The 27,980-nt window shown below is 53.6% G+C and overlaps 2 protein-coding genes across 2 annotated transcripts; one reads left to right on the forward strand and one right to left on the reverse strand.

The window, feature by feature from the left end:
• Positions 1 to 53: 53 nt before the first annotated feature.
• Positions 54 to 19,181, reverse strand: RBPJL (recombination signal binding protein for immunoglobulin kappa J region like). The gene is made up of 12 exons (XM_032127230.1): positions 18,930 to 19,181; positions 12,288 to 12,363; positions 6,121 to 6,246; positions 4,481 to 4,551; positions 4,116 to 4,231; positions 3,099 to 3,273; positions 2,601 to 2,738; positions 1,969 to 2,078; positions 1,737 to 1,877; positions 1,267 to 1,422; positions 981 to 1,084; positions 54 to 561 (listed from the first exon to the last, which is right to left on the reverse strand). The coding sequence occupies exons 1-12, from the start codon at positions 18,955 to 18,957 to the stop codon at positions 288 to 290; spliced, it is 1,515 nt and encodes a 504-aa protein (XP_031983121.1). The 5' UTR covers positions 18,958 to 19,181; the 3' UTR covers positions 54 to 287.
• On the forward strand, positions 12,248 to 27,942 carry MATN4 (matrilin 4). Its single transcript, XM_032127229.1, has 11 exons — positions 12,248 to 12,331; positions 21,537 to 21,653; positions 22,629 to 23,198; positions 23,541 to 23,663; positions 24,130 to 24,252; positions 24,353 to 24,475; positions 24,611 to 24,733; positions 25,190 to 25,603; positions 25,945 to 26,097; positions 26,847 to 26,951; positions 27,128 to 27,942. The coding sequence occupies exons 2-11, from the start codon at positions 21,578 to 21,580 to the stop codon at positions 27,184 to 27,186; spliced, it is 1,869 nt and encodes a 622-aa protein (XP_031983120.1). The 5' UTR covers positions 12,248 to 12,331; positions 21,537 to 21,577; the 3' UTR covers positions 27,187 to 27,942.
• Positions 27,943 to 27,980: the final 38 nt, after the last annotated feature.

Consider the following 27,980-nt stretch of genomic DNA (forward strand, 5'->3'; position numbering starts at 1 on the left):
CCAGCATGCAGGTAAATCATGCAAGTTAGTAGAAAGGCAACTGAATCAGTAAATAGTCCTTCAAGCCTGATTTATTGATGCTCTCATGTGAGATCTCAGCAGTGTAAGATGCTGCCTTGAGAAAGGGATAAATCAGTAAATCACAGGAACATGGTGGGTGTTCCATGAGTGGGGAGAACCCTTTGGCAGGGCCACCCCAAGCCCTGAATGAGCCCCCCCCAGCAGGGCTTGAGGCTGTTCCCCTTCTCTGGGCCAGCGGCGAGGCCAAGCCTCTGTCCACCCAGCTGCTAGGTCTGCATGAAGAGGTGGAAGTTGGTCCTCGTAAACTCCTGATGGATGCTGTCGAGTAATTTGTCTGAGTCCTGGGGAATATCTGAGAGGACCTGCTGCCCTGGGATGCAGCTCTGCTCCGGGGTGTAGGTAAATGTGAACGAGCTGGAGTAGATGAGGCCATCATCCCTGATGAGCAGGAGCGGGACCGTGATGGGATATCGCAGCCACCTCCAGTCACTGCCGAAGGCAGAGACATCAGGAACAACACACACAAGGGACTTGGGGCTCCTGGCAACAGTGCAGGAGAGGAAAATGTGCATTAACCGAGGAGGGTCCTATGCAGCAGCAGCCAGCAGTGAGTGATGGCACTTCTCCTCCATCCTGGAGCTCAGTGTGAAGCCTCCAGCCAGTTTCCTCTCTCCTCCCCCGTCTTTCATTCCTCTCTGCCAGGGTTGCTTGGTTGTTTGCAGCTCCCCAAAATCCCTGTTGTCCCCCACGCATGGCTATCCCCAGACAGCAGCCAGGGCAGAGAGCACCAGACTCATCCCTGCCTCTGCTTGCAATGCCTGTGCTTGGTCCTGCAGGAGGGGCAGTGCAAGTGTCCTTGTCCCCAAGGTCTGCAGCCACATCCTTCCCAGATCTGCCCAGCATAGCCCACACCTGGCTGCTGTTCCCTGCCTGCTGCCCGGCTCCCTTATCCGTGTTACCTGTACATCGTCTCTGCTTCCACATCTCCAAACCAGACCTTGAGGTGTGCATGGAAATACTCCCCCTGCACCTCCAGCATGGCCACGTCCCCGCCTCCCGTGAGCTGTGGCGGGCAGAGCGTGTGGCAGTGTTATGTGGTGGGGTGAGCCACACTCCTTCTCCCACGGGACACTCTGCCTGTGCATCCCATTCCCACAGCACCCCAAACCTGGGAGATGCCACAGGGTGCAGGGGCTCAGGAGCAGGAGGCAGGCAGGTGACAGAGCAGCCCGTGGCTGTGCCTACCTGCAGGGCAGCGATGAGCGGCACGGGGCTGACGGGCTCGCGGACGCAGGCCAGGCTCTCGCTGAAGGTGTATTCCACCGTCTCCGTGCTGATGATGGTCCAGCATGAGCCGTCGTTCAGGAGCTCCCGGTTGGCTTCCTTCGGGCAGGGAGATGCCTGTGGGGAGTGCCAGAGCTCCAGACACACTGCAGTGGAGATGGTGGGGAATGGGGCTGGGATGCCTGGCTCTGCCCTCAGCGTCTTGGTTCCAGCAGGTGACTGCTTTGCTCACTGGGAAATGGGGATAATGATTCCTTTTCAAAGACCTCAGTTTCAATGTCCCCACCAAAGCTTTGCCATGATTCTGGCCTTAGTTTGGATGCAAGACCCCTCCTGGTGATATGTTCCTCAGGCACAAGCAACACAGAGGAGCTTGGAGAGGTGATAAGGGAACACCCTGGGGGTCCTCACCTGCTCCTGCACTGCCATACCTGGAACTGGATCACTTTCTCCGTGGAGAGACACAGGTACATGCGGTCACTGCCTTGGAACTGGAAGGCACACTTGTGGAGCTGGGAGATGGGCTCGTCCACGTCCAGCATGGCATACTGCTTCATCACCTTCCGGATGATCTGCGGGCGGCAGCATCCCCGGGATGGCACCGCCGCTCAGAGCCGTGGAGCCGCCAGCTCCGTGTTCCTGACAGGCAGGGATGGAGCTTACCAGGGGCGGCAGGGTGACGCCGGTGGCTGTGCAGACCAGCTGGACCACGGAGCCGTAGCGGATGTACCCTTCCCGCAGGGGGAATTCGCTCCGGGCGCAGCGCTCGTCGGCTGGCCGGGAAGGAGAGAGGCAGAGTCACCGCCCCGAGCAGCCGGGGAGCAGGTTAACCTTGCCAGGCACAGGTCTGGCCGTGCTCCCGCTGCTCTCTTACTGCTTTCTCTGCTCTGCACAGGCTCGCTGTTTGGAGAGACCACCATTCCCTGGGAGCCCAGCACGGGAGAGCAGGACGGGGATGCAGTACCTTGCAGGGACACCGCTGGAAGCAGTGTGGGCAGAATGCTGTTGGGCTCTGGCCTCTTCCAGGCAAGTCACTTGCTTGGATTTGTGAACCTCCAGACCAGTACAGCTCTTGCTGCCCTGGTCACAGCCCCTGTGCCCTCAAAGCCAGTGGGAAACGTCCAGAGACACACCAGGAACGCCGGGCAGAGGTGAGACTGAGCCAGATTCCTGCACACCCAGGCTAATTCCCACCCCTTTTGCTCCCCAGAACTGGCTTTGCAGGACGGGAGAGCCAGGGCTGCAGGCAGGCTGCCCTGGGCATGGTGGCGTCAGTGTGCCCCGAGGGTCCTTACCCAGGTGGAGGGTGAAGGCTGCCCACTGCCTGGCGCTGGCGATGAAAGCTCCCCCCTCCACAGACAGGTACCGGGTGCTGACGGTCTGGGAGCGCAGGCGGTTGAAGAGGGACACTTTGGAGCCCGAGGAGATGCAGACTGTGGGGAGAGGTGGCTGGGTTAGTGCTTGCCAGGACTGAATGGTGGCTCTGTCAGGCCCAGGGAGGACAAGCCCTGATTCCTGGGGTACCCAGCCTGGAAGCAGCCAGCACCCTCCTCTCTGTGTGAGCGCAGGTGAGGCCCACGGTATGGGGAGCACACTGGCCTCAGGGCATTACACCTCGTGATGAGTGAACATTTGGAAATGAGACATCATTATGTCCAGACACATCCTCTTTTGAGAGTTCCCATGGGCTTTGGATCCAGCCTGGACCTCCCCAGAGCCAAGCCGTGAGCAGAGAACATCCCATCCTGGGCTGGCACCCACTTTCCTCCCCACAGAGCCATTTCTGTACGCACGGTCCGTGTTCTTCAGCGACTGCTTCTTCTGCGAGGGCTTGGAGATGACCTTGATGAGTTTGCTGTGGAAGGTGCCGATCTCCTGCCCGTTGCTGAAGAAGAGCCTCAGGACCAGGCGGAAATGCTTGCGCTTGTCCGTGTCCGAGATGTACAGGGCCTTGGCACAGCTGAACCCCTGCCAAGGGCACAGAGGGGCTGCCAGCAGCTCCAGCCCAGCCCCACCAGCCATCCTCACCCTCCTCACTGCCCCATGAGGACATAATAGTGCCCTTTCAATGAGCCCTGGGTTCATTTAAAGGGAGAAACGACCAGAGATGTTATTACAGGTGGAACGAAGAGCTGGGGATCGGCAGAGGCTTTATTTACACTGGGGGCAGAGTATTCCTTATGGAAATGAATGTTCATGTGTGATTTATCCCACATAACACGAGAAATCGCCCTGGGTTTATGGTTTCCCCCATCCTGGCCGATATGCTGTGCCGTAGCAGCAAGGCAAGCACTGTGGACAAAGGCTCTTTTTGTGAAGTTCCTGGCCTGGCTCAGACCCCGTGCTCTTCAGGGACCCCAGATAATGCTTTTTCTCCTTTTTTTCCCCTCCAATCAAAAGATGCCAGAGCTCTGCTGAAGCTTTTGAACTTTGGGATCAACTAGAGCTTTTTTTTAAAACTGTTTATCTGCAAATGAAGGACCAGGCTTTCATTTTGTGACAAGCAGCAGTGCTGCTCATCAGGAGAAGGAACCAGAGCTGAGGGAGCTATGCAGATTTTGGCAGCCACAGGGCTGTTGACCTGAAAAGATGGTGCCAGAGAAAGACAGGGATCTTTGGGCTGCCTGGACTGCTGCACATGCCACAACAGGCTGGCAGAGTGGGAGTGGGGAGTTATGGCTAGGGGGAAAGAACTGTAACATCCCGAGGATGGGGAAGGTGTGACATCCCAGGGTGTGGGGTGATGCTGGTGACAGCCCAGCCCCTGCATGAGGGGGATCCCCATAGCCCCAGAGAGCCACAGGCTTTACCTTTGCATCTGGCTGCTCCTCAAAGTTGAGCTTCTGGGTCTCCATCAGGCTGCTGCTCATGCTGTCCAGCCCCATGTACCCACACACCCGAAATCCAGCCTCCCCCAGGTCCCTGGCTGGAAGAGACAAGGAGAAGCACCCTCCAGCCCCCACAAAGGCTCAGCTTCTCCAGGCGTAGACCATGGCCAGGCTCCAGCCCTCCCTGGGTCTGGATTTCAGAGGGCTCTGGCTTGAGCAGGAAAGGAGTTTGGGGGACCAAAACCAACATAAATGGAGTCACTCTCCCCTTTGCAGAGGCAGAGGGCAGCTCTCCATGGTGCAGGAAGGGAGGGAGGAGAGGTCCAGGGATGCTGCCCAGTGCTCACCTTTTATCTGCTCCTGCTTTAACTTCCATCCTGGCCCGCTCAGGTAAACACAGGGTGGGGGGCAGAAAAACCTGCAGAGACAAGAGGGCATTTTCTCACTGCCTTTCAGCACCCTGAAAAGGTGCTCTGGAGTGGCAGGATGGCTGTGCTGAGAGCAGAGACCTTCACTGGGGTTCACCAGCACTGGGAGCAACCCTGCACCCCGGGAGGCACGTGGAGCTCAGCGAGGGGCTGGGGACCCTCTGCCCTGCACTGCCTCCAGTGCCTGGCTCCAGCCTCAACAGCTGTCACATCTGGTGGTGCCGCTGGTGGCCATGATCCCACCGGTGACAAGATGGCCCTGGGATGGGAGGACAGGGACCCTGGCACCCGTACCTCCAAACCCCCCAAACACAGGGAGGGATCAGACCCCGGCCTCTGCCTGACTGCCACGTGGGAGTTTCAGCAGGCTGGGAACAGAGTTTGCATTCACAATCAGTTTTGGAGCCCAGTGCAAATAAATCTATAGCCAGGAGTTTGGAAACCCATTTTCCTGTGTTTTATTTGGGTTTCCACTGTCTTTGCACTTGTGTGAATGGTGTAAATTCATCCTCTATTGATACTGGGTAAAGCACTAGCAGAGAAAACACCAGTGCAGGGGCTTGGATATTTTGGAGCTCCAAAGTCCTGGGTACAGGTTTATTTAAACAACTCATCCACTGTACAGGCCCCTGACTCCCACTGTGAAGGAAAATGGCACCAGCACCTTTAACCTGGGAGCTCTATGCAGGTTTTCTCTCCCTTTCCAGACCTGCCATCTGATTTTCACACTCATCCTTTGCATGGGGTCAGAAGCAGAGGAAAGAGGCTGTGATGAGAGGGCTCCCTCCTGGCTGGAAGATTCAGTCCTGAAATAACATTTTTATCTGTGGACCAGCAGCCCCTGGCAGGAGACTGGATGTGGTGAGGACTTTGTAGGCACAGCCAGCCCATCCCAGAGCTGTCTCCTGGGGTCGCTGGGGTCTGGGTGGTTACGCCTTGGAGGCTGAGCTCGTTGCCTCATAGCTATTCCATACTCAGTAATAAGGGAGGAGTATTTATATCACAAGGATTAATGGAGGATTAATTACATTGCAGTGCCGCAGTCTGACGTCACTGCCCAGGAGTGGCAATTTTGGACATTCAAGCCAGAACCTCAAGGTGTTTTTGCAGTGTGGGAAGGATTTTCAAAAATAGCAGCTTTTTGGAGACCACTGGCATTGATGGAAATGCCTCAGTCCCTGCTGTGGCCATGCAGATTTTAAGACAAGAGTTACAGGGCAGTTCAAACGCTAGTCTTTCCTTCTTGGGGGGTGAGATTTGAAAAGAATCTTGACTTCTTTTACTTTGTCTTTCTTTACTGCTTCATGGAAAGGATCTAACCACTGGGAATGTCTAACTGGGATGGATGCAGGTTGGAGCTAATGCCTTTCTCATGTTATTCAGTCCATGGAGACTAAATGATGGCTTTGGATGCAAAGATGTCGTCAGTGAATGTGGAGGGGATATGTCAAATAATTTGCTTCACCAGCTTAGAGCAGTGAAATCCAGCAAGGCTGGAATCGAGTTTTAGGTAGCTGGGTTTAGAAGTGGCTATCAGAGAAGCTGGAACAATCTCCCACCTTTTCTCGTTGCCGTAGGACTTCTGTGCCACTTTGGCGTGTAGGATCAGCACGGTCTGGTCTGCTGGCAGCTGCAGGTACCTCCGCACGCTGTCCCGGAGCAGGCTGGCTTGGTATGGGTTGGATCTACAAGACAGAAATTCCTTGGCACTGTGGCACCAGAGCCAGCTCCTGCCCAGCCCTGCAGGGAGCAAGGAGCTCCCTCCGTGTGCAGCCTGATGGGGTGGGGAAGGTGAAAAGGCTTTCCCATCAGAAAGCACTGGAGCTCAGCTGCTCTAAGAATGGCGCTGGCATTGAAAAATATGAAGTTTGGATAATGGAATAACTGCTTCTTCAGTTTGCCACCAAACACACACAGGGCATTTCTAAGACTTCCAGCCCTGTGCAATGATGGCAATGCTCTAACTGATTATTAATTTGTTTTCCCACCTAAGGTGCTCAGTGCTGTATGGGTTTTGGGTGAGTTGGGAAGTGATGCTGCTGAGCTGTGAGTGCAGCTGGGGAGCTGTCATGCGAGATGGAGCCACTCATTGACTTCTGAAAGGGATGTTGGGTGGAAATAGCTGCATTTTTCTCTGAGACGTAAGACGTAGGTGGTTCTGCTGATTGTTTCTGCTCTATTAACTAGAAGGAGTTCCCAAGCACCTGGCATCTAAGTCTGCTAACTCGGTAGGTTGGGTGTTAACCAGCTGGAGAGAGATGAGGTAGATCTGAAATGGCCTGCTCTGCCACCTGGGACACGTGTGCAAGGACTGGGGGTGCAAGGGGGGAGAGCTCTGGGATGTCAGCTGTGGACACCTTCTGTGGTGCTGGCTTGCCTTCAGAGGAGGTGAGACCACTCATTGAACAACACCAGCTCCTGCCCTGCTGAAAGCCCCTAAACCCCCTGAATGTGGGACAGGAACATTCCATGAGTTTGGGATATTTGACTGGATAAGATGAAACCAGAGGAGGAGGAAGAGGAGACGCCTGTGCAAGAGTCTCTCCTTGGCACATCAGTCAATGTGGCCACTGGGAACATTGCTCCTACCAAGGGGAGCCAGCCTGGCTGATGATGACTCTCCTATCAGAGACAAAGCGGTGGCCAGAGAAGGCTGTGAAGCCCCAGCCACAGTGGAAAACACATGGCAGAGTAACTGTGAGAGAGCATCTGAGGGCTGTGGGAAGCACTGGGGGATGACTCAGAGGTGAAGGGGCATCAGCCATGGCCACCCACGGAGGAACTTGCAAGAGGTGTGCAGGGAAGCATTCCCATTAAACAGTCTCTCGGCTAGAAATGGAGAAAAATTGAGGGCATAAAGAGTCAGATGTGTCAAGAGAGGTAAGTCTGGTCCTGCCATCACCCCAAGGCAGCGTCCTCGTGGTGAGCTCCTCTGGGCTCAGAGGCCAGAGTAAGCTCCCAGGGAGAGAAGCTGCAAGCAGTCATCCCAAGCAGCCTTTTAGAAGAGCTCACCTGCCAACTCTGTTCTTCCCAGTGCAACACATATTTTAAAAAGGCTGTGCCCCTTACAGCTTTTAGCACCCATGTTGCAATTCACTTTTAACACATATCACTTCAGTTCCAGCTTTCCCACCTTTGGATGGAGCTGATGCTCTCCTGTTGTATGTGGAAGAAAAACACTTGTCCCATACAAGCAAATATTTACCCAGTGTCTTCTCTGAGCAGTGCCACGGGGCCCTGACACTGTGCACTGCACAGATGTGCTCTGTTTGGTTGCTAGATGGGCGATACAATCTCCTGCCCTCCTTGTTCCCAATTCTTTATCCTAGATGTGGTAGCTGGATCACTAGTAAACATAAATCAACAGAGCTCTGCCAGAATCAGATTTACAGCCAGGGTCAGTGTCAGTGTCACCCACAGCATTAACTGCTACTCTGTGCCTGGAAAATGAATGTTTTATGGCCATTCCTGACTGCAGAGCACAGGCTGCCACCAAGCTTTGCTCTTGTGGCAGCCCCAGTGCTGCTGCCAGCACAGGGCTCTGGACTCAGCCCTGGCTCACCCCACAGCACTCACAGCAAGGCAGGACGAGCTCTTTTGCCAAGGCTGTACCTGTCCCCTCCAACCCTCCATCGTGGTGCTGGGAGACTGCTGCCCCAGCCCACTCAAGCAGAGCTTTATCAACCAGTATCCCACCAGTGTCCACTCCAGGGTGAGTTACTCAGTCTTGCTGAAAAGCTGCACTCCAGCCTTTCTAGCCAATGAATAGTTTATATTTTTGCACAACCAAAGAGATGCCATAAGCAAGTTATTTAATCTTTTTCCATAATGGCAATCTGCAGCTGTTTCACTCCTCTGCTGCCAAGCAATGGTGTGATTTCAGCTTTGATCCGCCTTTGCTATTTTTCCCTTCATACAAAAGCACTATTTGGGAATCTCTCAGCAAAACTTTGGGTTGGTTTTGGGTTATTCTTTTTTTGGTTGGTTGGTTGGTTGGTTTTGGGCTTGGTTTGTTTGTTTGTTTTTTTTTTTCCAGAACAACAGATTATGACTGGGATAAATGTGGAAATGCATCAAGGAAATTGGCCTGACCCTGGATACTCTTTTACACTAATGCAACACAGTGTTAAATGAGTACTGAACCTTGCTGGCTCCATTCAGTAGCATTTCAGCCTCAGTTTGTCAGAGACAACGGGCACACAGCAGGGAAGAACCAGGCTGGGTGTGTGAATTTTTTCCTGGTGAGTCTCATCATTCAGTGTGCTGTGTAAAATTAGGAGTATAGCTTTGGGTCCTTGTGTCTCAGCTGCAGAGTCACATGCTCCATCCCTGTTAGTGTCACCAATGCAGTCACCAGTGCCCACCCATACAGCTTGGGGTCTCCCTGTGGGGTTCCTCTTCCATTATCCCCTTGGCAAAGAATGGAACAGCCTGGTACTGAGGCCAGGCAGTGGCAGGGAGTGTTCAGGAGCAAACTGCCAAGACCTGTGGATTAAGATGTGTGCTGGCAGCGTGGGCAGCAGCAATGCTTGCTCTGCAGAGCCTCCTGCAGCACTGGCTCAGGGCAGGGCCAGGCTTGTGCAGGTATCACTGCTCCCTGCCATCCATACGTAATTCCAAAGGCACGTGGGTTACTGCCTGGAGCTTATTAAAGAGCCTTCTGGAACAATTACCCACATGCTACTTACTGCTTGAAGTGGGACTGTGCATGCCAAAGGCAAGTAAACAGACTGTAGCTCTTCAGGTTTGATGTCCAGCTGGAGGAACAACTACCTAGAAACTTGGTTTCTTTTCTTTGTCCATTCTCTGCAGCCCTTGCCTTCCAAATTTTGGGGCTAAATTGTGTCAGTGACGCACTTCTGAACAGTGCTTGCCATTCTGCCCACAGAGGCGACCACCCAGCATCCATCATCTGGTTTAAATTTATCTTCAGAGAGTCAAAGGGCTATTGCTAAAGCAGCTCAATATACCCACTTGGCTCCTTCTGGCACCTACAGCCTCCTCAGGGTTACAGAGAATTATTCACTCCTTCTGACATTTATTATATTAAATTATTAAAATGCTTTGGTTGTAGTGCAGTGTTAGTTCAGTGTCATGTTAGCAGCACCACACGGGCTGGGCCCTCACAGCTCTCGCTAAAAGCTGCCTTTTCAGAGGCTGAGGTCTTGGCCGGGGCTCGGCTGCTCTCCACACAGTTGGGCATTATGTAGAAGAAGGGGAGGAGCGAGGGGGGATGCATCACCCTTCTCCTACACCGATTTCTGTAAGCTTTTCCCCGTCCCTGCTCAGCCTGGCATCACTTACCAAGGCTTTTCCTTTGCTTTAGGTCAGGATGTGCCTTAGGAGAGGGTGTGAGTGCATTTGTGGTGCATCTCTAGGGTGGCTCTGCCCTGGTGCTTGAGGTGGGAGAGACCCAGGGCACCTCGGGGGATTTGCAAGCCCTGGCCGTGTTGCTGTGCCCTCTCCCATGGGAAATGAAGCAGAAAAGGAGGAGTGCTTTGTGTGCTTTCCACAGGAGACACACAGCTGGACCACCTTGCAAAGGGCCGTTTCATGTGGGCACACAGAGAACCCAGGCAGGCGCCGAGAGGCTGTGGTAGGGTTGGACCCCACAGTCCCATTGCTGATTTTAGGAGAACTGATGTTTAACACCGCAGCTGAAAATGACCCCTCTCCTTCCCAGCAGCAAGTGTTTAGGGGCATCACTCAGTGCTTTGTCCCACCTCCAGCTGGGAAACGCTGCTCCCTGTGTGTGGGACATATCCTGGTCCTCACATCACCTTCTGTGTGCGCACCCTTGGGCAACCACAGGAGCAGAAAAAGCACTTTACAAGCACTGGGAGAAGCAAACCACCCTCTGCCCTGCTCCTTTTCAGTTCAGTGAGCTTCACCAGCTCAGTCTGCTGAGGAAGGGATCTGATATATTTGGTCCCCTGGGAATGAAAGTACCCGACTCTGCAGACCAAAATACAATCCTGGCAGCTATTGTTGAGAAACTGGGTCTTCACATCACCTCTTTATACAAGAACTGTAACTCATAGTAACAGTGTCCCCAAGTGCAGGCAGCACTGAATTGAAGTGCAGGGATTTAATTTGCTGCTTTTCCCCCCCAAAAAAAGGAGCTGCCATTTGCCTCTCTCAGGACACAGCTGCCCTGAAGCTTGCTGGGGACTTGCTGCCACAGAGGGCAATTGTTCTCCCTCAGTTTGGGGAAACCAAACATCCTAATAAAAAATATCCATTTTAGAGGTCTGGGTTATATTTTTGTGCAGATCAGGGGAGAAAACGCCTGCAGTGCTCTTGGGTATGGAGTCAATGCAATGTTTATGCAAAAGGAAAAGCCATTAGAAATCACAGAAATGAGAAGCCTGCAGTTTCTGGCTTCCCTCATTTTTCAATACCTCCTTTAATCCAGACCAACCCAACCCACAGCCCTTGTATACGCATGGGTATTTATAAATCCTGTATTTTCCTCACTGCACACACAAGTGAAATTCAGCCTTTTCTGGGCCTGGGGGATTTATCTACCACACCAAGGGCAAACAGTGGCTGAGAGCGGGAAGCACAAAAATCCTGCGGCAGTGAGCTCTGCAGGGAGCGGGGCCCAGCTGGGGCAGGCACCCCAGCAGCACCAACACCCCCAAAATGCACACGTTTGATAAAGCAGTATTGGCACATCTGCTAGAAAATTCAGACAGTGGGGGTGACTTCCTGGAGTCTCTTTTCTCTGCTCCTTGTGTGCAAAGAGGAAGGGAAGTGCTGTTTAAAGTGCCACAACACAGTCCTATGAAGCACTAAAGGTGGTTCCTGCCACCAGGTTGATCCAAGTGCTGGGAAGAGGTGGAGGACTGGGAAGGTCTATTCCCGGGTTTCTAAGAAGCCTCTGCTGATGATCTCCAATGCACATCAGTTGACATTCTTGATGGAAGCTTAACCTGAGGCTCTAAAGCCCTCCAAGCTCTGGTCTGAAGTTTTCTGATTCAAACTCACCTCCCCACACTGCAGCCACTACCTGCTGACGTTCCTAAACTTTCAGGATACTGTAGGTCAAATGGATATTAAGCTTAGACTCTTTTCCCATGAACTTTAGAGTTTGTGGGGCTCCCAGGTGTACTCCCCCACCAGAGGAACAGACAATGAAAGAAAGGAAAAAAAAGAGAAGAAGAAAAGAAAATTAAGAAAGAGAAAAAAAAAAAAAAAAGAAAGAAGAAAAAAATAAAAATATAAAACAAAGAAAAAAGCAAAAGAAGAAAAAAAAGATAGATAAAAGAAAGAAAAAATATAGAAAGATAGAAAAGAAAAATATAGTAAAATAACGAAAAAAATTAAAATTAAATAAAGAGAAATAAAGGGGTAAAAAAGGAAAAATAGAGCAAAATAAAGAGAAAAGGAAAATAAAACACTAAAAGCAGCAGGGCCCTCACGCCTGTGAGCTCCCGGCCGTCCCGGGCCGCGCACCCCTCGGTGCCGCTTCCACCTGCACGCAGCTCCCGCGGGGACCCGCACGGGCACCACGGCGGGGCGGGGGCAGGTGGGAGCCCCCGAGCCGCCCCCGCCGGCACAGGCGGCCGAACCCCCCCGCTCCCCGCGCTGCCCCGGGGCCGGGCCGTGCCCGCCCCGCCGCCCCCCCGCTCCCCCGCCCCGTTAAATGCCCGCGGGGCCCCGCCGCCTCCCGCCGCTGCTGCCGCCCGCGCCCCGCACCGCCCGCACCGCCCGCAGCGCGTACCTGAGCCAGCAGCGCGGCGGGGAGCGGCTCCGCGGCCGGCACGGGTGAGTGAGGGGCTCCGCGGGCACCGCCGCCCCTGCGGGAAGGGAGAGGAGAGGAGGAGGGTGAGAAGGCTGCGGGTGAGTTCGGTCCCGACGGTCCCGGTCCCGATCCCAGCCCGGCGCGGCGGGGCTGTGCGCAGCGCCGAGCGCTGCTGCGGAGATTGGCAGCCTCCGAGAGGGCTTTTTCTTGGAGCGGGGCTGGCAGGAAGGGGAGCGTCAGGAGCAGAAAGCAAAGCCGGGAGGAGGGGAAGAGCAGAGCCTTTGCCCCAAAGGATTTTTCTCCCCATCTGTGGGCTGGAGCCTTCCCGAGCCCCGGCCGCAAGGGCTTGGTCCCCGCAGCGGTGCCGGGCTGTGTTCGGTGGGGCGGTCGGGGCATGGTACCCGCTCCGTCCCTCCGTGCTGTGCGAGGGATGTGAACTCTTCTGCGCTGTGGGGATGGCTCAGCCTGCCTGCCCTGCTCACCTTTTGCCTACCTGCCGGGCAGGTCCCTGCTTATACAACCAAGGATCTCTTAGCAGAGAATAATAAGGTCTGGTACACCTGGGCAAGGCATGCTGAGCAATAGGATATCGAGATCCTGCAGAAAGATAAGCTCAGAAGTGTACCCTCAGTTTGTTATGCACCGTTTCTGCACGACTGGAAAATTGGGTCTGTGCATACTCGTTTGCACAAGCAATCACCCACCTTCGGCTTATCATTCCAACCGTTTCACGGGATAAAATTAGCTTATGCACTTCTGTTCCAAGCAACTACACGGGAAAACTTGTTTGGAAAATCAGATTATTCTGCACTCATTGCATTTGTGTGGACACGCACTCGTGTGAGACCAGCGGAGCTGAGCAGATACACAGTGAGGTGCTATGTGCTCTGCTGGGGTTTTGCCCCTCATTCTGCAGGGACAGTCTTTGCTGTGGTGCAGAGACCTGCTGAATCCATTCAGGAGGCAGGCTGCAGAGTGGGAAGCGGTGTGGCTGAGGAGGCTGGCAGGGAAACAGGACTGTCCCATGTCGATGGAAGCCACCACATGTGTGCAGTGGGACTGAGGGGAGCAAGCGTCCATGAGAGGGGCCTGTTCTGAGCCCCAACTTTGAGAGGAGGCACAGGGCTTTGCCTCTTTTGCTTAAACACACCTCTTTTGCTTAAACACACTGGATTTTTGCTTCACTTAAACCCAGATTATCCACAAAGTTATTATGAAGGTCTCCCTTTGGGACCCCTTCCTGTGGGACCTGCTGTAGCATCTCTTGATAGTAAAGATTTTTTTTCTTTTTTCAAGGACAGGAGCAATTAATCCCAGGCAGAGAGTGTGCAGGTTCTCAATAAAAAGTAGAATCTGCATTCCACAAGCAGATTCTTGCGATCTCTGCAGGAATTCATTAGATTGCTGTTGATATCAGCAAAAAGCTGTGTATGGGGAAACCTCTCAGATCTCGGCCCTGATATTTGCCACCAGGATATGGATAAATTCAGCCTCATCTGAAATACAAATTCCCATTTGGAAACCATGCGACAAATCTTGGTGTTTGCAGTAAAACAACACTTTTCATCGAAGCAGGCAGGGTATTGCTGCATCCAACGGGAAAAAGCTGTTGTTGATTTTTGTGGAAGTTGTAACTTTCATTTGTTGTTGAAGAATTAAAGAAACCGTATGTGCTCAGTACAAGATGGGCTCAGGAGCTGCCCTGGTTGGCAGCCGTAGCAAACAGAGGAGCCGTGGCCAACAAGGCAGCCTGTTGTAGGCAATCTGTGGTCACAGAAGATGTTTGTGCTCTGATTGCTCATAACATAGCGTTTCCCTTGAGGGTGGCATTAGGGGTTAAAGGTTTTCAAGAGAAGTCTTTGTTTAAACATCTTTAAAGTTTCCAATAGGGGCCTCTTTGTTCGCTCTGGAGCAGCGTGCCTGCCGTGTTAAAAACTCAGCGCTCATAAAATGCCATTTACAAATGCCTGATGAATAGAGCTGAAACATGAAGGGGAGATCAGTAGTGTTTGTATCTACACACACATGGGACTTACAGACAAGCCCTACCGTGACTGAATAAATGGGACCTAGAAAAAACACGGCAAAAAAAAAATAGATGGAGTGGTGCTTATAAAGAAACTCATAAAAGTCAGCTACTCCCCCAGCACCAGTTGGGCCCTCTCATGCCAGATGTCTCCTCCAGCCAAGCCAGAAGGCTGAGTGGCTGCTGACACTTGTCATTACCTCTCAGGAATCATGTTTTCTCCACTTTGGCCTCCAAACAGTAGCAAATTGAGCACTTGGGCTCCGTTGGGAGCTCATGCAGCTGCCATAAGGGTTCCACTGATCTGCTGGGCATGGGGACCCCCGACTCAGTGCTCACCAACCCCATGCTGTGGGCTGGTGAACATTGCCCCTCTGTAGGTATTCACAGCACAGATGTACCTTTAGGTGCCAAGTCATGTTTTTAGCTGTTAGAAGGCTTTGGTTCTCTCCTGTCTTGGCTAAATATAAAAGGTTTTAAATCAGCTCTGTTAAAGCAGGAGAGGGTACAGGTGTGTGCTCAGGAGACTCCAGAGACTGGTTCACAGAGAAGGCAGTGTTTCCATGTGGGATGCTCTGGACTGCTGTGTCTTACCCTGTGTCCGAACCTTCATGGTTCTCACACAGCTTGTCCTTCCTGGTGTTTCTTTACTGGAGTCTGAATCCATCTTCCCCACCAACATTCTGTCTTTGCCTGCCTGTCTGCAAACCTCTGATCCTCTTGCCTTGCAAGCCCCTGGTTGCGCATACGAGTCCATCCCTAGCCTGGTCCCTCTGGTGCCCATCAGGGAAATCCATAGGGCTCTGCTGTTGTCCCTTGCAGAGAGGTGGCAGTACCTCCATTTCTCTCCAGACTTCAGCTTTTCTCTCTCTGGGCTGCGTTATACTTTGCCAATGTGTAAGTTCAGGAGTCTTTGAGTGTAGTCTGTGGACCCATAAGAGTCCATGGCTCCTGGCAGGAACCAGTGGGAGCAGATCTGTTGACAGCAGAGATAAACTGCTGTACGAGGGTCTGTTCTGGGCTGGAAAATTAGCCAGGGTCCACAAGTGGAAAAACTCTGCCTTTGGGAATTCACAGCTCGTACACCTGCAGCTGAACTTGGATGGCTTCCCCAAAGTGTTACCTGCTCTTCAGCATGGGCAGAAGGGAGGCCACAGCCCACTGTGTTGCTGGTGAAGCCCTTCTCTGGTGCATCTCCTAAGGGGTGATGGCATCCCAGTTCTAGGACACCAGTTCTTCTGCTGCCAGAGGGACATGGAAGCTGTGAAGTTAGGTGTGAGACATTTCCTGTGCTACCTTTGAGGTTCTCCCTGTGAAAAGTATCTACACAAAGCTTCCTTTTCTGTTCTAAGGAGGGACAAAAAGTCCCCGCGTGCCTTTCTGCAGCCGCCAAACGGTCCTCGCCTTCTGCTATTTCAATTAAACACATAGCAGGATGGGTAGGATAAAGGGGAGAGGCACAACAATATTCTCCTGGTGTGTTTTCTTATGCCAACACATTGAGTCACATCTCTAGAGTGAGAAATATGATATAAAGATTTAGAGAAGGAGGTCAGGCAATGAATCTATGATTGCGGGGCTGGAATAGCAGGCGGTCTCTGTGGTTGTCTGTGCCATGTAAACTTCCTGGAGGTCAGCTGGGGATAGTGGTCCTAGCAGATTTGGGAGACAGATGTCCTGCTAGCAACTATCAATCTCATACCAGCTCTGCTGCATCAGGAGCTCAGCTGACAAATTCTGCACCAGCCCACTAGCTGATCTGGGCCATGACTCTTTTCCTTTGTGGTTGAACATGCATATTTCTGGGGAAAAAAATGCTCTCTAACACCTTCCTCCCAAAACAAGAACTTGGGCAGTGGATTGCTGCGTCAGCTTCTGGATGGCCAGGACATCCTTCTCTCCAAAGCTTGAAGTCTCTTGGCTCAGCTCAGCTGTCCTCCAAGGACCTGTTTGCAGAAGAGCATTTGCTTTTTAAAGAGAGTCAGTAAGGTGGATCTGTCCCTTGTTGATCACTCTTCACCAAAATCAGAGTATTCCAAGATGTCTCCAGTTTTGTTGAAAATAGCAGTTAGGAGATGGGCTGAGTTTGCCTGTTGTGCAGCTCAGGGGACAAGTGTAGCCTACAGGTCTTGAGTGGGACAGAGAGGAACAGAGAAATGGCACCAGCACTCCTGAAACAGGAGCCATCTCTGACACGATTAGTTGAACAAGGGGATTTGGCAGACATGTTTTCCTCTTGGCTAGATCTTTAACATTTTAATTTGCAAGTGAATGTGGCTTTTATTCGTGGCAGCTGTTGCCAAAGCAGCCCAGGTACACAGCTTGTTTCAGTGCAGGGCTGTCTGAGCAAGAGGCTTTCCTGCCAGGTGAGTGGCAGAGCACTGGGAGGTCTTTTAGAGGTAGACTGATGGCAGAGAAAGACCCCATGTGCTGTTGTGGAGAACATCTAGAAGGGGATGCTCTGTCCATTCCTACACCCAGCATTTCCCTCTCAAGGGGACTTCAAATGTCATGTCACAGTATAAACCTGTCAGGACTTGTATGAGTCCATGAGCTGTGAGTCAAAGACATCAGCTAAACAGCCTGCAAAAGGACCTGCCCTCCCTGTGAATATACAGGAGTGGGTCCCATAAAATGGGGACTAGGCTTTTGTGGGGAGCAAGCAGAGCAAAAGAGAAGTTCCTTCTGCATCCAGCAAGGTTTTCCTGTTACAGCACTCCTGCTGATTTGCTCCTGTAGGGTTTGGAGCCTTGATGTGCTGTTGGAGAAATGCAGCCTTGTTTTTCAACCAACGTGTCCTTCCAGGTGGCACTTGGCCCAGTAAAGCTGCCATAGAGTGGTAACCGGAGAGCACTGTGATGTCCTGGAAAGAGTCTGCTCTGGTTCTCCCACATGTGTTTGGGAAAAACCAAGGACACATCAGTCCTTAAAGAGGGGGGAAAAAAAAAACCACTTTGGGGCTGGAAATTCATGCCATTTCCATGGTCTTGATGTGCTTGTGCTCCCTGACTCTTCCTTGCTCTGAAAACTGCATTGCTGTCCTCTCTGGTGGGATTTGCCACTTGTCCCCCAGCTGCTGTGGGGGATGAGCACTGAGATTTTGGAGCTGTGGTTGAGTGTAAGGTCAATGGTGCCTGTAAAATGGTCCTGAGGGTGGATTCAGTGCTCATGAGCAGCAGGGGTAGCACTGAGAGCTGGGCACCTGCAAGCAGAGAGCACCTTGAGACTGGGGATTATGCTGGGAGAAACCAACCCTTGGGCAACCCTCCAGGAGAGGGTGGATCCAGCTCCAGGGCTGGCCTGGGCCTCATCCTTTCACACTGCTTGCAGGTTTTGCAAATAGAAGGACAATGTGCCAGCAATTCATTCATGTTTCTACAGCAAAGTTTGGCATCGAGAGGTGCCTCCAAAATGATGTAAGTTGTCTGCATCTCTCCAGGTAGCTCTGGTTGCTTCATTGTCCCCTGGGGCAAGACCCACATCAGTCTTCCTCCCTTGGTCCCACGTGCATTTTTGGGCAGCCTTTCTCTCAGGCATGGACTTGAAGGATGATGACTTGCTGTCCTGCTGAGGACACCACAATTTTTCTCCCCATCCTTCAGCTTGAGGATGCTCTTGCTGTCTTTCTGCTGCTGTCCTGGCAGAACACAGGTGTCCTAAGCAAAAGGACTATGGGTTGGGACTCCTGGCCATATTTTGGTCAGGTTTTTTTGACATTTTCATCAAGTAACACTGATGGAGTTGAATTTTAGCCTCCCAGAAGTGCCTGGTTGGGTCTCCACAAAGAAAAGTTCTGCAGAGCCAAGGAGGTTGCATGAAGAGGCAGGTGAGGAGGGTGATCTCAGCAACATCATGTCTAGGGCTGCTCTACCATTGGCCAAGGCTTCCAGCACAGAAATAGGGGCTATTAGATGGTAGCACATGTGGCATCAGTGCCCTGTGCCCTGCCACATGTGCCTGGACACATTGAGTGTGCCTCCTCCTGTGCACAGCCCTGCTACAAGGGGCAGCCCTGTGGCTTGGCTGGTGCTTGCTCACAGGCTCCCAGCTCTTCCCCACTCCTTGCAACACATGGTGATCCCCTGTCCTGGCTTCTTGCAGGGTCTAGAGCCAGCATGGCTCCATAGCCTTGGTCCACAACCTGCTTTCCTCCTTGTGACACTACGGTCAGGGCTTTTCCTGGGCTGTGAACGCACTTCCACCCCTCCTTTCTCCATCTTCTTCATCCCCTCTACAGTTCAGTACAGAAAGGCCCCATCCCTGTAATAGCAAGGAGGGTAGGGAGCTGGCAGCATTCCTCACCCTACTCCCTGCCAGGCCCTGTCCTTTGGCCTTGCCCAAGCGAGGATGTGCCCAGGTCCAACACGCCACCATCTGGATGAACCAGAAGGGGAATATTCAGAGTATTTCTGTTAACCTGTAGCCAGGAGAGAGCTGCCAAGGAGGCCATGCTGAAACCTGAAGCGGCTGTTTTTCCTGAGACTCAGCACTTGGCAGGGAGAGCAGACAGACAAGTGGTGGAGCAGGGAGGGATGCAATTGCCCTGGGGAGCAGCACTGCTGGTGGAGGTGCCCAGGGAAGGTGTGCTGGCTTACCTGTTTGTCTCTGGGGATCCATCTCCATGTCCTCCTTGGCTGAGATCACGAGGAGAGTCAAGAGGAGGTGACCCTTCTGTCCTTACATGTGGCTCTCCCCTTGGTCACCCTCCTTGCACCATGTACTGAGCATCTCCTTCAGCAGTGAAAGCAGTAACTGTTTCTCCCCTTGCGCTGATCAGAAATGTCCAAGTGTCTCTCTCAGCTCATCTGCAGGGTTTGGCTGAGCCAGCCCAGGCAGCAGCACTCACCTTGCCTGGACCTTTTTTCCTTTATAGCTCAGTGTTATCTCAAGGTCTCTGGCATTGCAGCCGGCGCTGTGTTTGCCTTGCAGCACCTGCCTGCCAGCCGCTCGCTTCCCACCCATCTCCCTCCCACTCCTGCAGGGGCTTGGAGAGGGTGGCGTGGGATCCCTCAGGGTGCGAGGAGTCCCTCCATAGGGATGCAAGTCAGCCCCAGGGAAGTGAGGGCAGAGGGAAGTTGCCAAGTGTGGGGTGGTGGGAGAGATACTGGGGGACATCTGTCCCATCATCTTTGCTTCCCTGTCCCCTTGCTGCTGGGGCAGGACTGGGTGTTAAATTGAATCAGGGACCAGGACACTGTCCCAGCTGGGTCTCTGCTGCCAGGACCAGCACTGGATATATGGCTGAGCTGCCATGCCCTGCCCTGTCCAGGCAGCATCAGCCCTTCCAGCCGTGGAGAGAGCCAAGACTTCATCCAAAGCTGAGATGCTGTTAAAAATAGATCAGTTGTGAACTGGTTTTCTCCTTCTTGGTTCCTGGCCTGACAGCTCATTCCTCCCTCTGGGCTGTCTTTGAAGCTCTCTGGATGCTGTGAGACACAGACTCCATAGCAGCCTGCCACTGCAGGGAGGTGTGGAGAGCACAGAGCTGCAGAAATGTTCTAGGTGGCATAGCTGTCCCAAAAATATTTAGTGGTTAGTGAGTGCTTTCTCCCAGGAAAGAAGCAGCACTGGAAAAAGAATCTGCTAAATGAATGGGGAAATGAAGCTGGGGGAGGAGGGACTGTTTGCCTCTCTGCTTGCCATGTGGTGAGGGGACACAGGTGTCTGAGCACTCCTGGCCACAAAGCAAAGCTCACCTCTGGAAGGCCCACGGCTTCCAGGAAAAGACCTGTCAGGCTGCTGTCCCTGCTCATCTCCTCAGCCAGAGCGATCCCACTGGCCCTTCCCCTGCACGGTTCTGCAGGAGCTCCTGGCACTGCTGCGGAGTCACTGTGTCCCAGCTGGTCCTGGGCTGGTAGGCTGCTCACCTCCAGGCAAAGGCCACGTCTCTCACTTTGAGACGGGTATTCTGGATCCCAGTTTCCTCTTGTATCCCTTTTCTGTCCTCCTAATTCTTTAATATACTTTTCCAGGTGTGAACACTGAGTCTCGAGACAGCTTTAAGATGCAGCTGTGAAACCTATTATCAGTGTCCCTGCTATCAAAGACGTGGTGTTCAGGGCTGCACGTAACCACTGAGCAATTAAACAGCAACCCTGGTGATGAATTACAACTGAGACCTCCTGGGGCTAAATAAATATCGGCTGATAACTACTGATAAAATGAATTTTTGTGTGGTTTTTTTTTGTAAAAGCACCCTTCCAGTATCTGTGCCCAGTCCTGGCACTGCATGTCTCCTGGGGAGAGGCACATTATCTGTGGCATTTCCATCCCTAGCACCTTGGGTTTCCAACCAGAGCTGGAATAAAAATAAACTAAATAAATCCATGTCCCTGCAGGAGCCAGGAAAGGCAAGACTAGGCAAAGCAACCCAGAGGTGGATGAGGAGGGAGAGAAGTGGCAAGCTGAGGTTTTGGGTAACAAGTTTAAATACCTTTTCCCCCTATGATCCCACCCTAAAGACATGAAAAAGCTGTTGAGGGGCAGAACGTCCCTTGGAAAAACCTTCAGGACAGGGAGAGCTGCAGAGTGGTGGGGACCCCGAAGTGATGTGAAGGAGAGCAGCAGGCTGGCAGTGCCTGGGCACCTGCCCAGGGGAAGAGGTGTGAGCCCACCTGCCCATGCACCCTTAGAGCCTCTGCCTGCAGAGGCTTCTGCTCTCCCAAGGGAGTTTGGAAACAGGCAGAGAAAGGAACTTCTTGGAAAAATTATCTTTGCCAGTGACTTTGAGAGACTTCTGACAAGGTATTGTCTGTGCTGGTGTTTCATCTCGGGGTTTCTCTTCCCATGCAGGAGTATCAGGAGGGCTGGTTCTCTGCATCCCTGTGTGCATCTTTCCCACTCCCCACTGGCTGCAGAGAACAGCCACACAGTCAGGGAAAAAGCATTTGGCTGAACATCCCATCTGCCTGGTTTGCAAGTGAAAATAAGGCTTGTCCAACAGCCAGCTCCACCCAGAGCAGAAAATCAGACCCTTTGGCAGAGTGTTGCTACTGTAATGAAATTGAGCTGTGCTGAGACTGCCAGTCCTTGGAACAGGAATGATTCCATGTGGGTTCAGAGAAGTTTGGGGATGGATCTGTCAGAGCTGCTGCTGCTGCTTAGAGTTTTTAGCGCTGCCTGGGGACACCCACCACAGGTGAATGTTGCCCTGTGGCTCAGCCCACCCTCAGCACTGACTGCACCTTGTCTTCTCCCTGCAGCACATCCTGCCAGCACTGGAACTCTGTGGTCTTGCAGAGCCATGATGAAGCTCCTGCCTGTTGCCCCTCTCCTCCTGCTTCTCCTGACAACACTAGAAGCCAGACCAAAACATGCAGGTGAGCTCTGGCTGGTGGGGAGTGCCTGGAGGGGAGAGAAGTGAGAACATCAGGGCAGTGGAGCCCTTGGAGGACAGTTTGCTGTGTGACGTGGGGGGACATGATGCCTCTTCTTTGGGGACATCCCCAGGACGATGGAGGATCCCCCCAGCAGTGGGACCCAAACTTCCCAGTGCTGCCCCAGAAGGTGGGAGCTTGAGCCTGGCCCCAGCATGGTGGCTCTGGTGCTGTTGGCTCTGGGCACCTCCTCAGCTGCGACACAGCCCTGCTCAGGGCTTGTCACCCTCCTGCCCATGGACTGTGACCTTGGCAGGAGGCACAGCTGTGAAGGGAGGCTTCCTCCTTGCTTGACTTTCCAGGTGCAGGGGACAAAGCAAACCCAGAGGTACCAGCCTCTCTCCTCCCAGGGTAGAGGGATCTAAATCAATTCTAGTTTAAAAACAGTGAAGGCACCAAACGGAGAAAGGAGCAGGTAGGTATCATAGACCTTCAGAGCAGTTGAGATTGGTGTCATCCCAAAAGGACTCAAAGTGTTTCCTTAAAATTAGGGCCGAATTCTCCCACGCTTGGGTGCACACAGGCTAAGCAAAATATGTTCATTGGCATTTCACTTGCTAAACACTCTCCCAGTTTGCACTGGAAGTAGCATCCTTATGTCCAAGAGAGGCTCCTCGGCTCAATCTCTGCCAAGTGTGTGCCCTTAGCTTTGCTTTTTACTGTCTCATTTTCTGCCCTTGAGAAAACACAACCACAACAACCCACAGCCAGGGTATGTCTCCCCAGCCTGTTGGCTCTGCTTCCACTCTACCACCACCTTCTGTGGATTTACTGGGCAGTGGGAAGGTGCTGGTCTGTGGGGGCTGCCCAAACCTGCTCTCTCCATCCCTCATGAGCCCCCCCCAGCCACCAGGCAGAGATGTCTCTGCTCCTTGAGGACAGCCACAGGACTGAGCCTTCTCTTGGCCTTCTCCTTAGCACTGAAGTGCCGGACGGGTCCCCTGGACATCGTGTTTGTTATCGACAGCTCCCGCAGCGTGCGCCCCTTCGAGTTCGAGACCATGCGGCGCTTCATGATGGACATCATCAGCAACCTGGATGTGGGCCCCAACGCCACACGGGTGGGAGTGATCCAGTACTCCAGCCAGGTGCAGAATATCTTCTCCCTCAAGACCTTCTTCATGCGGGCAGACATGGAGAGAGCCATCAACAGCATCATCCCACTGGCCCAGGGGACCATGACGGGGCTGGCCATCCAGTACGCCATGAACGTGGCCTTCACCACGCAGGAGGGTGCACGCCCTCTGCACAAGAGGATCCCCCGCATTGCCATCATCGTGACGGACGGGCGGCCCCAGGACCGTGTCACTGAGGTGGCCACCCAGGCCCGGAACGCTGGCATCGAGATCTACGCCGTGGGAATCCAGCGGGCAGACATGAACTCTCTGCGGGCCATGGCCTCCCCACCGCTGGAGGAGCACGTCTTCCTGGTGGAGTCCTTCGAGCTCATCCAGCAGTTCGCCAAGCAGTTCCAGGACAAGCTTTGTGGTGGGTGAGAGCCGCTGATGTGAAGTGGCAAGGGGGATCCTGGTGTCTGCTCCTCATCCAGGCTAGAAGGTGACCTTCAGAGGGGTGTTTGGGATGGCTGCCCATGCCAGGAGCAGGGTAGATAGGGAGGCAACCTCCCCAAGGAGGTGCCAGGACAGGGCACTGCACAGTGTCCGTGTCTGTGCACTGGAAATCAGTGGGTGAGCACTGGGCCTGGCAAGGCTGGGGCTGTGTGGGTTGTCACACTGGCTTCTGCTGCAGGGACAGGGCATATGCCAGAGCCAGGGTCCCCATGTGCCTGGCGTGCCTTTGGGCCACTCTGATGCCCCTTCTGTCTTGCAGGGGTGGACATGTGCATGGAGCGGGAGCACGGCTGCCAGCACAGCTGCGTCAGCACCCCTGGCTCCTTCTACTGCGAGTGCAACCCAGGCCACAGGCTCAACGTGGATGGAAAGACCTGTTCCCGTAAAAACCCTTTTTATTATCTGAACTTTCATAGGGAGCTTGTAGTTATGGGTCCCATGGAGGGAAGCTGGAACATGGCCAGGGAGGCCAGCAGCAGCCTGGGTGCTCTGTTCACTGGGCCCACTGCCTCCCGGGTCTGTAATGACTGCAGACATTCAGCACTGCTAAATCCTGGCCACCTCTCTGAGATGGGACACTTGGGACTCATGTGGGCACAACCAGCTGTCTGTCAGATGAGGGGGTCTGGGCAGTGAATACCAGAGGATTCACATCCCAGCACCAAAATGTGCAGTGTTTTTTCCCTGGATTTTAGCACAAAGCCATGTTAGTTGGTCTGACCACCACACCAGGACCTTTCCTTGTTTCATGGTGCTGGGAGCTGCTTTGAAGCCCTGGATCATTCCTGCCCCACTGCCCCAGCGAGTCTGGGAGACAGGAGGGTGATGGGTGTCCTGTTCCCCTGCAGTCATCGATGCGTGTGCGGACGGGAGGCACGGCTGTCAGCACCACTGTGTCAGCGTGCGGGGGTCGTACTCGTGCCGCTGCCGGCCGGGTTACTACCTCAGCCAGAACAAGAGGAGCTGCACTAGTAAGTGACTGTCTCCCTCCCTGTCCCTTCTTCATTTGCTTCTCATTCTGTCTCTCCTCTTGTCTTTTCCTTTCTGCCATCACTCTCCTTCTCTCGCCAGTGATTGATTACTGCAGCTTCGGAAACCACAGCTGCCAGCACGAGTGTGTGAGCATCCCCAATGGGCACTACTGCCGCTGCCGCAGCGGCTTCACGCTCCAGCCCGACAGCAAGTCCTGCAGGGGTAAGTCCTGGCGTGCTGCACGGCACAGGCTGTGTGTATAACACGTGCCTTTATGTCCTGCCCAGCCCCAGGGGAAGGGCTGTTCCCAGACCACCCTGAATGGGGATAACCCCGTGCCCTTGGCTTGTCTTCCAGCCACCGACCTCTGCAACGGGGTGGATCACGGCTGTGAGTTCAAGTGCGTGAGCACGGAGGGCTCCTACCACTGCGTGTGCCCTGAGGGCCAGCAGCTCCAGGCTGACGGCAAGACATGCAGCAGTGAGTATCGGGACACAGCTCTTGACATTCTCCTCGTCTCGGCTCTGTGCTCCTGGAGAGGGCTCTGCTGAAACTGGGCTGGGAGGCTCTGTCCCCAGTTGGGACTCGAAGCTAGGCTGGAAGAGGGTGGAGAGCTGGCTGGGGTTGAGGGAGCACCCTGGTTGCTGTGTGGATGAATGCTTGTGTCCTCAGAGACACGGCCCAGAAGATGCAACAGCTTTGAGGAAGGGTTCAGGAAAAGAGAAACCTAGGAAAGACTTTCACGCGGTGCTGGAATATCAGTGGAGGTTTTTGGGCTGAGTCTCTTGGGCACAGTCTGCTCTCCTTCCCAGCTGAAGTCCAGGATGTTCCCACAGTGTCCTGAAGCTCCAAAGCTCAGCCCCAGCCCCAGACACCTTCACTCTGACAGTGCCCATGGCCAGGCTGGTCCTCTCTCACCTTCCCCTGTGCCCACAGAGTGTGGAGCTGGGCATGTCGACCTCGTGATGGTGATCGATGGTTCCAAGAGTGTCCGGCCTCAGAACTTTGAGCTGGTGAAGCAGTTTGTGAACCGCATCGTGGACCTGCTGGAGGTGTCCCCCCACGGCACACGGGTGGGATTGGTGCAGTACTCCAGCCGCGTCCGCACCGAGTTCCCCCTCAACAAGTACCACAGTGCAGATGAGATCAAGAAGGCAGTGATGGATGTGGAGTACATGGAGAAAGGCACCATGACAGGCCTTGCCCTCAAGCACATGGTGGAGCACAGCTTCTCTGAGCTGGAAGGTGCCAGGCCTCTCTCCCACAACATCCCCAGAATCGGGCTGGTGTTCACAGATGGACGCTCCCAGGATGACATCTCCGAATGGGCCAGGAGAGCAAAGGAATCAGGTGCAGGGGGGTTGGGGAGCCCCAAATTGCAGTGCTTTGGGCATCCCGGGATGATTCCTTGGGGTGGCTGTCTCAGGAGACACTGCAGTATCCAGCCTTGGGGAGCTGCATCCCAGGGCAGACATGCTCTGCTTTGACCACAGCGTCTGAGCAGCATCCTTCACGCAGCAGCCTGCACCACTGCAGTGCTGCCATGCTCCTGGCTGTCCTTCCCAAATCCCTGCTGTGTATCTGGGAAGCCCAGAGAAAATCCTGCATCCTCGGCTTTGCTCCCTCTGGGCTTGAGGCTGCTTGCTGCAGGGTGGCCAGCACAGTGCTCAGGATCTATCCTTGCCACACAGGGATTGTCATGTTTGCCGTGGGTGTTGGAAAAGCTGTGGAAGAGGAGCTGAGAGCGATTGCCTCTGAGCCAGTGGAGCAGCATTTCTCCTACTCAGCAGACTTCACCACCATGACCCACCTTGTGGAGAACTTCTCCCTGAATATCTGCCCAGGTGGGTGCTCCTGGCCACACCCGGGGACTTGACCCCAAGCCCTCCTGTCCCCACAGAGCCAGTGGGGTGGTTTGTGTGTCTGTCACCCTGCATCAAGTATCCCTAGGCTGAGATGGGCTGGTGTGAGCCTAGGCTGTCTCAGGATCTCACCAGGCTGTTGTGGGGTCTCTGGGAGGGATTTGGAAAAGACGAAGCCAGGGGAATTAATTAAAAAACAGGGGGGGTTAATTATTCATGTGAGCGACCACCCCAGTGCCACTGCATGGGCAGAAGTTGGGAGTGGCACCCTGCCTTGAGGGATTCTGTGAAGGTGGCCTGTGTCCTTGTTCAGACCTGTGCTTCTGCTGCTGCTGGCTACAGGGTTACTGTGAGGGTCTCCCCGCCCTGGGACAGGCTGGGGCTCCCCCAGTCCCCAGAGACTGCCACAGGGCTGCAGATATGGAGTCAACATGCCCCCTGCCACCCCAGCTTGAAGGCAAAGTGAAGCTCAGCACTGGCAGTCCTTGGCACACCGTGACCACACGTGTGACAGCTCTGTGGGATGCCTGGTGGGATGCCTGGCAGTGAGCTTGCTGGATCAGCAGGGCAGCCTGGCAGAGAGCGGAGAGGCTGAAAAAAGAGGGCAAAATGGTGTGGAGAGCCCTGAGCCCTGGTGGGTGGCTGCAGGGACAAGGGACTTGTCTGGGAACAAGGGAAAGCCGGGCACTGTGGGGCCGTGGTCTGACTGCAGCCAAACCCCCCTGTCACAGAGGAGGGCAAAGGGGAGACGGAGATCCGCAGCCCGTGCGAGTGCGAGGCGCTGGTGCAGTTCCAGACGAACACCGTGGCCATCCTGCAGAGCCTGACCGAGAAAAATATCCTTTGGGGTGATGCCTGGGCTTGCCAGGGTGCAGGACAGCTGAGGACAGGGCACACATGGGGGAGGGAGGGATAGATAAATGGGAGGGGGGAAAATTTAAGGCTCTTTTAAGGGGATAAAGCCCTTTGCCCAGTAGACTGTCTGGCTCATGCTTTTCCTTAGCACATTCACTTGCTCAGATGACAGCCAGACTTGAAGACTTGGAAAAGCAGATTGCCAACAAGAAGTGATCCTGGCAGAGGGCTGCAGTGCTCGGCAGGGCACAGGGATGGATGTACAGTAGCTACATGACATTGTTATTGCTAGGTTATCGTACAGCATCAGTGTTTGTTCTTGTATTGCAAAATCCCCAGGGAAGCGTGGACTGTATTTAAAAAACCAAAAATACTAAAAACACACAAAAAGGAACATGAACAAAGCCCCTGCTGCAAAGGGGTTCAGTTGTCGTTCCTTGGCAGGTCTGGGATGAGGGGGAACAGCTAGGTGGGCAGGCTGGTCATTGGACAGACATTGACACCTGGTGTCCCCCAGAGTGACTGGGATGGCACAGTCCCTCTGGACCCTGGCAGGCTGCTTTGCAAGAGAAAAAACCTACAGTGGTGTCACCCTGAGAGCTTCTGTTGTCTCAGCATCTGCTGCCAAGTGGCGGGGCAAGGACTGCTGGGTGGTGCAGGCAGCACAGGGGATGCCTGATGCCCAGCTGGCTCCCAGTATGGTGCCCAGGTGGGCTCCCATGGGAAGGTGGGTGGCAGGAATTCTTAGATCCCCTTGCCCTGGTTTGGCAGGATAGTTTGGAAATCGGTATTAATCTTGTTTGGTTTTATAATCACATAGCAAAATGGTAATTATTCTTTCTATCAATATCTATGTGTGTATATATATATATGTGTATTTAATTCTGAGAGCAGGGTAGTGCTATTTTTAAACTCTTCTTTTATATAAAGGAATTTCTATCCTGAAAATAAACACCCTGAAGATTTGTATGACATGTTCTTCTCCTTTCAGCTGGGCTGCAGGGTCACAG

This window comes from Corvus moneduloides, chromosome 17 (genome assembly GCF_009650955.1).
Source record: "Corvus moneduloides isolate bCorMon1 chromosome 17, bCorMon1.pri, whole genome shotgun sequence".
NCBI classification, from domain to species: domain Eukaryota; kingdom Metazoa; phylum Chordata; class Aves; order Passeriformes; family Corvidae; genus Corvus; species Corvus moneduloides.